Below are 9,921 nucleotides of genomic sequence, written 5' to 3'. Positions count from 1 at the left end.
CCAAGGAAAAATTACAGAAATCTCACCTTTTAGATTACTTATCACCATTATCCTCTATAAGTTTTACAAATCTCCCAAATCCCTCATTTCGCGCATCAGATTAGTGTATCTCGCGCATCAGATTAATGTATCTCGCGCATCAGATTAGTATATCTCGCACATTAGATTAGTGTATCATGTATAAAATGTACTGTATCTTACTTAACTATTAATGTATCTCGCACATCAGATTAATGTATCAATGGTTATATTATTGTATCCGTTTGAGAGATTTCTATAATTATAAACTTTTAAGGAATATATTGTAATTTTGCCTTAAAAGTATGTGAATTTTGTAACTTGCCCTTTTTCTAAAGCTTGATAAGCCCATTAGACAATCAACATGCACTCCCGGCCCATTGGAAAAACAAGAATATAGCAAGGAGGAAATTTCATAAATAAGCAAGATTTTTTTTTTTTGTTGCAAAAACTAATCATACCTTTTTTTTTTCAAAATGCAGTAGTATTTTTTTGGGTCAAATTATAGAATATACACCATACGCACATGCATACAATATCAATATATACACATCGATACATTAAATATACAAATGTATATACACTGATAGCGTACTTACAATATGTGCGTGTATACAAAAATTGTGTCTACAATTTTAAAATACATGTATTAACGTATATTTATTATAAAAATGTAAACTATAATTATATTTTGTAATTATTTAAAATAGCTTTATATTTTGAACTTGATGAATTGTGACAAATAATTAATTACTTAATTTCTTTTAAAGTTATTGTAAAATGAAAATAAAACTCCTTTAATTTTGTAAGTAATAACCATATCACATAAAATGAAACAAATATATGCTAAACATGATCCCTATAGGCAACAACCATGGGCTACATATGAATCAAGTAGTCCTATATTCTATATACTAAGTTAAGGAAATTACATGGTAGCAATCATATACTACTTAATTAGTCATCATAGCTATAGTTTTAGTTAATTACCATTCGCGACCCACATTCAGTGATAATTACGTGGGATGGGTTTTCGAGTTTGTATGATTCGCACGTTTATATAATTCAAAATTTGTATAATATAACTTGTATAACTTTTGCATAATGTAATTTTGTAAAACTTTTTAAAGTTCAGATTTTTGTGTTTGTATAAATTCGTTATTTCGACTTTATAAAAAAAAATTAGCTCAATTATACAAACGTACCCGCGAATTATACAAACGAGGCAGCTTAAACTGTAGCTACATCCCATTACCCATAAATATACAAATTATAGCTATGGAGCATACTTAAGTTTATTATAGTAACCATTTGCGAAAAATCCCTAAATAAACGAAATTGCATAAGCCCAATTAGTCCTTTCTCTTTGTGGAAAATAATTCTGAGAGAACAAATACACTAGAAAGAAGAAGAAAAAAAGCAGAAACATTATTGTGTGATATTAATTAAAAAGACTACATATTAATTAATTCTTAAAAAGGGTTGTCTAGTACACAAAGCAATTGATATTTATACATGATTCAGGGAAGGGCCTTATGTAATGTAGACAAATCTATATCATAATACAATACAATATAACTATTAATGGTTGCTTCCACAGCTCGAATCCGCGTCGCTCGAAGGCTGCCTTGATATTAATTAATCCTTGAACTATATATATATATAAAAGTAATAATCTCTAATAATTAAGGGTGATTATGGTGTTGAGTGTAGATGTAGTCCAAGTGAGCTTCTTCAAGAACTCTTCTCTTAATACATTCTTGATCATTTTTATCCTCACATGAATATTCCTCTAGTCCCATCAACCTCTACACAAAATTGCAAGAAAATAACACAATAAATATATAATTACTAAAAAGTATGAAAGTTGAAATAATTAGAAGAAGAAAAAGGCTAGAAAATTACATTTAAATTAATAGTTCCCATCTTGTCAATTGAGTCTCCATCATTGGCTCTTTTAGGCAGCTTTGCTTCCTCTTCCACTGCAATCATTCAAAACTTTTGTTTAATTTACTCATCAACCAAGCTTTATAATATAAGTAGAATATAATATAATTTCTTTAGTTATAAGTTTTAGTTACAAGAAACTTTTAATTTATACATGCAATCTAATTCATCCTTACTATTAGCTGATATAATAACTATAATGACATATTCAGTGGGATCTAAAGATGGTAGAATATACGTTGATTTTATTCCTACTTTTATAGGATAATGAGATTATTTTTTGATAAACCCTTGTCACTTACTACTGTAGTAGATAATTTATCTTATTTTCAAGAATACAAATTTCTCAGACTTATCTATAGATATATACTTTAAATGATTTGATCATAGTGTAAAAGTTATTAACATGAGAATGCATGCATTTAACTTAAACTATTTTCTTTGTGGTGGCATTTAAGTCAACTTGTGCGGACTTCGTCAACTAATCCATATTAAAAATAACGTTTACTGACCACTTTTCGGACATAATGTGTTATTTGTTTTTAAAAAGAAAAGCTATTGCTTGGAATTTCATAACATATACACTAGCTAGGTAATAAAACTTCAACGATAATTATATCATGGAAAACCAACTTTCTTTTTGGTAGCTAGATTAGAGTTATGCAGATATTCATGAAGTAGGGAATATTTATAAAAGAATTTGTGTATCATTTTATGCATGTATTAGTTATACATATATTAATTATTCTATCTTTTATCCTGCATACATAAATATATAGATTCTGTCATAACTTATACATGTATATATTAGTTATGCAGATTTCTAAATTACAAACCAAACACCATAATAATTTTATACATTTACAATTCACCTCCTAACCAGCTACCAAACATGGTATTACTTATGCAGAAATTAGTACCTGCATAACTCACCTTCAAATAAAACCAACAACCAAACGACCCTTAATTCATCTAGTATATGTTATATGCTCATCAACACAAATATCAAATAACTCTAAAAATCGGAACTTAATTAGATAGACAAAAAAACATATAATTATGAAAATTATTCATCTAATTACCTTGCAGTTTGTTTGCTAAAACACGACTAGATGCTTGTGAAAATATGATCATGGAAACAAGAAGAAGTAGCAGAAAATATACATTTTGCTTCATCATATTTTTGGTTCTAATAATTTGTGTGTGAGAGGGAAAAAAGGAACTTTGTTGGGTTTTGCTGGTTGTGTTATGGAGAAGTATGTCAAGTATATATAAATATAAAAAGGTGGATTAATATTCCCATGGTATTGTAGACATAGAAATACCTTAATTAATTATTTAGTGGGCCCAAGTATGTGTATATATATATTGTATCTACATGGTCATGTGACAAGTGTTTTTTTTAATTCGATATTCAAAATTTATTGATATAGATATTTGATTTTCTATCATGTTCAAGAATCATTCTTAAATATAAGAGATTATTATTATTATTATTTTCTCGACATACATGAGGGGCAAACAAATATCTCATTATTTTGTGGGAGAAAAAGAGTAGGCAATATTTTAAAAGTTATTAGATGTAAAAATAGTTTATTTTTTATGACATCATCAATTCTTTCAAAGATCATAACTATTGCAAGTAAAAATATAAGATATATGATAGTCTTTTCTTTAATAATAACGAAAAAGATAAATAACTGTAACCTTTTTCGACTTATTGGTTATTGGGTCATGTGAGCAACTAGAGGAAGACAACACGGGGCAAATCGAAGAGTAGAGCTTCAAGTGACTCGTTGAAGTATCTAAGAATAAAGAAAAATGTTATTCGAAATTTCTCTTTTTATCGTCAAGTGACTTTGTGACGGAAGTGGAATAGGATAGGTGACAACTGACAAGATCAACAAGTCAACCTTTTAGACATGCAAACAACTGTTTCCCATTACAACACTTTAATATTTTGTTCATGTTTTAGTAACTTTTAACTTTCACTATCTATAGACAAGTTTCATTAACTTTTGATGTCTTTTTTTAGCCTACGAATGAAAAGACAAGAAATGGAAGTTTAAAAAAAATAAAAAATGATGACAATTATTTAAGTTTAGAAGTAGAGCTAGGTCGGAAATTTATGGATTCTGAACTTACTCTCAAATTTAGAAAAGACTAGAAATGGAAGTTTTTTTATTACTTGGTGTTCGATACTTGTATTATAATCTTGTTGAATGTGGATTCACATCATGAAATATCATATATAGATAAAACACTCTCTAACATAAACAACTTCATATTTAAGATCTCTAATGAATGATTTAGAATTTTCAAAAAAAGTATTTATCACTTCATCACGATTTTTATAATAAACTAGCTAGAGTTTAACTTATGCAAGCACCAAGTTACATTGCTTCCCACATGTAAGCAACCAATTAAAGTGGTGGGAATTCCACCTTCATACATGACAATATCTATTTTAAGGAATTGTTTGGTTTCAATGGTGAGTGCTTTCTTACAAGACACTCATATATCATCCCATTATTACTTAATTTATTGCAACAAAAGAGTATTGGCATGATCCACTCTATTGGAAACATTAATAATATATGTATTTTATTTTGGGAGAATTTCTAAGAAATAATATAAATATATTTTAGAACTAAAAGAAAACATTTAGCTGATTAAGAGTTTGTTTGGATTGACTTAATTTTACGTGACTTTAAACATTTATGGAGTGTTCAGATAATTTTAAAAAGTGTTACACTCGATTTCAAGTTAAAAAGATAAAAATAAATCAAAAGTTATTAGTTAAAAATTGTAATTATGGCTTTTAACTTATAAGTTAAAAACAATAAGCCCATCCAAACAGACTAAGACGAGTGCCTTTTAAATAAAAAATAAAAAATCTCTTAGCACTAGTTGATGGAATACAATGCTGGTAAAAATGTGCTTAATATAGTGTGATATTATTCATTTTGGATTAAGTTTATACAAGTTTTTTTCCCCAAAAACACGTGTACCATTATGATATAATCAGCCGGGAAAAAACCTTACTTGTATTCACAAAATAGCCTCCTAATTTATACATAGTTTGTTCCAACGAATAAATCTATTTTTAGGGTATATATATATATGGAAATGTTATCTACCAAATATACAAAATAAAATTTCCTTTGTTTTCCTAAGTATAATCGTATGTGTCCAATTTTAATCTATCTATAATAATTACCGATGAGACTGGAACCATAAGACCTGCTCTAAATTTTATATTAAATTACAAACATCTCATCTAAAATTTAAGTTATCAGAGACAATAATCTTTTATTTATTTATGGAACAAATACTAACATGTTATACCTATAAAATTATAATAACAATATAAATTCATTACACTATCAAACATAGTGCCACTAACGGTTTGTGTTCCTTAAAGAAAATGCACTAAAACTTTATGCCATTATTTAGTATATTACTTGGTGGTTGTGGAGGCTAAGATCTTTGGCATCAAAGTTGCATATTCTAAAAGTTTGTACTTATTTTATAGTCCAAAGTTGGCAATACGTAAAATTAGAAAATCAAAGTTGTGTATACTTTATAGGATACTCTTCTAGGATTGGTAGTCCCGTCTGTTCTGACGTCGGAATAATCATTATAATACGATGAGCACTTGATTAGCAAGAAATTCCCAGTTCTCCTCTTAGCAATGATCTGTCTAGGGCTACTTTCTAAACTGTGGATTCTGTAATAAGACCAATCGATTTGAAAATAGCACGCTCATCTCGCTTTTCATTCATTTTCGCCACAAAAACATAGCCACCATAATAAGAAGCAGGCGAAGCAGCTAGAAGTACTCGCTTCACGCCCTTGAATTATTATTCATGAATGAATTGGGAAATTTATTCTTGCATGCCACATGTAATCATCTAGCAACTTTCAAGTTCAATTTTTTTAACATGAAAATTCATGTTTGATTGACACATAATGGAATAGGCAATAATGAATGGGGTATTTTTTTAGGAGAAATAATCTCACTCCATATATATGGAAAGATTTAGATACCCCATGTTTGATTGATCAAATGCTATGTTTACTTTTCAAAAAGTAATTAAGGTCATATCTATTTGTGAATTCCAACATTTTTGAGAGGAAAAAGAAATATAAAAAAGGTACAAAGATTATGAAAAAGGGCGGATTCAAAACTTAAAAGTGTGATTTTTTAGCGATTTTAAATGTTTAAAAATATTTTATCATAAGTGTCCATGGGGAATTGAACTCTCATTGAGAAAGACAATAAAACTTAAGTAAGTTTTATTTTTATCGTTGGACCAAAAGCTTACTCTGTTATTAAATTTTCAACAAATATTTAATAAATTTCTCAATTAAATACATAATGTATGTAAAAATTACTGAATTTCGAAGAACCTACGCCCAATTCCCTAACACTAATGTATAACATGGATTATAAATCGTGTAATTGTTTGTTAATTTGACTTTGATCGCCATTTTATGAAGGTATCAATAAAGGGAAACTTACATATATAGCTGCTTACAAAAAAATAACTACTATATATACAAAAAAAATTATACTAATTATGTGTAAAATAGCTATATTATGTGTGTAATGTATATTATCGATTATTATTTTGATTAGCGATTTACGGACTAAAAATCTCATCAATAGAAGCAAAAGGAGTAAGTAAAGATATTACAAAATTATTGAGCTCTACTAATAGTCCATTTGAGCTGACCCCATGGGCTGAGTTCGAACCCTCCTTGTTAAGTTGTTTCACTAAAGAAATGAAAAAATTACATAAATATATGACTTAAGATATCACAATATCTAAAATTCTATATTATTAAAAAAATGCAAAAATTTCTCTCGGATACATCCCTCCCATTAAGTAATGTATCAAACAACCAAAGAATGTATTCGAGAGCAATGAAAAATTCAAAATTTTCGTAATTGGGGAAACTTTTGAAATAGGATGTAATTATCCCCAAATATATTATGTACTTTATACTAAAGAAATTTAAACAAAGATAAATTTACACCGTGAGTCAATATTATATAATTATTTTCAAATAAAAAAAAAAAGGAGGAGGAGGAGAAAAATGTAATTAGATACTAGTCATTTACTGTCAAGTCTATATATGCAAAAATTTCCAAAAGTGGTCAAAATATAAAGAATGACTTGAAAAAGGACATATGGTGCCATTTTGTTTGGATTGGACTTCATGAGCCCATATCCTTTTTTGGGTTATGATTTGGGCTGAAATTGACTCTGAGCTAGTGATTAGTGGCGGAGTAAAAAATTTCACTAAGGGGGTTTGAAATATAAAGGAATGAACATATGGAAAAATTAAGAAATTTAAATATTTATTATATATACATAAAAAGTAATTTGAACCTTATACATACAATATAATTTTCTAGTAAAAGATATTTGGATTGTGCCTAGAGTTGTGTATCAGTCAGTTTCAGGTCGGTTTTGAAATTTATCGGTTTGACTTGTCGGTTATCGATTTGTAGACATGCTAAATTTGTTAAGAACCATTAAGATATTTACTTATCGATTATCGATCATTATCGGTTTAACTGCTAAGATTTGACACAAAAAATAAATTATTGAAAATCACTTAAAAACACGGTGACAAGTCAAATAAACAATGCACATGAGTTGATAGATTGTATCTTGCTCAAAAATAACACTAAAACATTGTAGAATAACCAAAAGTTTGAGACTGCTAGATATAAAAATATGAAACTAAATCTTAAGTCAAGGACTTTATTTACTGAATGGTATAAATATAATTTATTAATTTACTATTGGAATATCGATTCTCAAACCGTTAAGAACTAATAACTCGATAGTAAAAAAAATTAAAACAGTTAAATTAATAACCTATTACTGATAAATCAATAACTTTTTTTTGATTCAGATTATCGATTTCAATTCGATTTCGTATGGCCCTAATTGTGCCCCTAGCTCGGGTGCATTGTGATAATGAGTCGAAAGATGGGCTTTGGGACGAGATAAGTTTAAACTTTAGACATGTATACACAAATTTGAAGGATATACTGCAAATAGTGATCATATTTTAAATAAAAATCCTAAAAGTGATTACTAGTGCAAATTACCACTTATTTCCTCTCCTTTTTTATTTAAAAAATAATCATTTTATATTTCTTTTTTTTTCTTTCCTTTTGGAAATGGTTTATGTATATAATAATATTATATAAGAGCTAGTAATATATTATATAAGAACTAGTATGAAATAAAAAGAAAAATCAACTTGGTTATAAAATAAAAAAAAATGAGAAAAGAAAGAAACGGTCACTCATGTAAATGTAGAATTCTTGAGTTTGCAAAACTAAAACAAATATAAGATATGTATATCATAATAGTATAGTAATAAGTATTTATTTGACTTTCTTTGTTTATTTTCTTTATCTTGTTACTTGTACAACTTGTATAAGAAAAATTCTAACCAACACCCCCTATGTGGACTTAATTTCCACCTACTTTTTCTTCAACAACCAAGCATCAAATATAGTCAAGATTTATTATTTGTTACATAATCAACTTCTATAATAATAAAAATTCAATAAAATAAAATAAATGTCCCTATTAATATAATCAAGATTTCTTATTTTTTTCCAATTTTATTGCAAAAAAAATTGTACTTAATATTTTTTCAAAAAGCTCTTGAATTGTTAAACAATGACTTTTTCTTTTATAATTCTTATTTCATTTTGTAAAAAAACTATTATTTTTTTTTGTAAAATATTCATTTGGTTAACAATATATCTTGAAAGAAGACTTCTTAACTATATTTATTTTTATTTGATTTGATTTTTTTTTTTAAAAAAACAATAATTTAAAAAGGAATACTTTGTCATGCACACGAAGGGTAGTTGAATTAATCAGACGAGTGGTGGTAGGTAAGGGCAATTTTGAATTTAAGAAGAAATTTGATTTTTATTTGATTTTCAATTGGTTAGTTTTTATATTGAAGTCGTGACTTATTTAGATTTGTTTGACGTATGACTTGTTAAAGGAGAAAGCGTTTTCTAATAATATATTTTTTTTAATTCAAAAATCGAATCCAAAACCTCTTAATGAAAATACTATTTATTTCACTAAAAAGCTTATCGATAAATAATATAATTAGTGAGTTCCATGAACTTGCCAAAAAAGAAGCAAAGGTGTCCTTGTTTAGAGATTCACCAACAATTTATCAATATTTCATCAAATATAAAAAGTGTATATATATGTCTGCCAAAATGGTCTTCACACTATGGTGGAATTAGTGTCTTTTTTCCAAAAATGAAAATATAAAATTAAATAAAAGACACTTGCATAGTTTACACTTTAAACCACATCTTGACAATTGTCAATGGTCATTTGAAGTTTTCTTCTTATAATAATAAACATGTATATAATCTTTGGATTATAAATTAAAATAATTTTGATTGTAATTCCAGAATAACCTAGTTATGAACGAAATGACTTCATAGTAATTAAGATCAAATTTAAAATTTATATTTGTATGTTAGAGTGTTTCCGAACTATGTAAATGATCGTGTATGAGATGACTCACAAATTCTACGCAAGACACTATATATTATTCGTTTCAGTATCAATTATCATTGATTTAAGAATTGAATAGACATATTTTTATGATATTTTTTTCGACTACAAATTTTATAGAAAAACTTTTATGGACACCAATGTTGAGATGGCCGAGTTGGTCTAAGGCGCCAGATTAAGGTTCTGGTCCGAAAGGGCGTGGGTTCAAATCCCACTCTCAACATTTTATATTCTTTTTTTCAACTTCTAGATATTTTTTTTGGATTCCCACCCGTTTTTTGATATTTGTTACTTGCATTGTAGTCCAACTAAATTTAGAGTTACATTAGAAAGTAGGGCTGCGTATCAGTTTGGTTTTGAAGTTTATCGGTTG

General features: G+C 27.5%; 2 protein-coding genes and 1 non-coding gene across 3 annotated transcripts in view; 2 read left to right on the top strand and 1 right to left on the bottom strand.

The window, feature by feature from the left end:
• The window catches only part of LOC125843569 (uncharacterized), a 224,888-nt gene that overhangs the window by 91,995 nt on the left and 122,972 nt on the right, over positions 1-9,921 (top strand). The window lies entirely within an intron of this gene.
• Positions 1,445-3,197, bottom strand: LOC125843568 (putative phytosulfokines 6). The gene is made up of 3 exons (XM_049522694.1): positions 3,048-3,197; positions 1,924-2,000; positions 1,445-1,826 (listed from the first exon to the last, which is right to left on the bottom strand). Exons 1-3 carry the CDS (start codon positions 3,142-3,144, stop codon positions 1,704-1,706), a joined length of 297 nt encoding a protein of 98 aa, XP_049378651.1. The 5' UTR covers positions 3,145-3,197; the 3' UTR covers positions 1,445-1,703.
• On the top strand, positions 9,691-9,771 carry TRNAL-AAG (transfer RNA leucine (anticodon AAG)). The gene has a single exon. It is a non-coding gene; the product is annotated as a tRNA-Leu (tRNA).

This window comes from Solanum stenotomum, chromosome 11 (genome assembly GCF_019186545.1).
Source record: "Solanum stenotomum isolate F172 chromosome 11, ASM1918654v1, whole genome shotgun sequence".
NCBI classification, from domain to species: Eukaryota; Viridiplantae; Streptophyta; class Magnoliopsida; order Solanales; family Solanaceae; genus Solanum; species Solanum stenotomum.
This window is presented reverse-complemented; position numbering and strand designations above follow the sequence as displayed.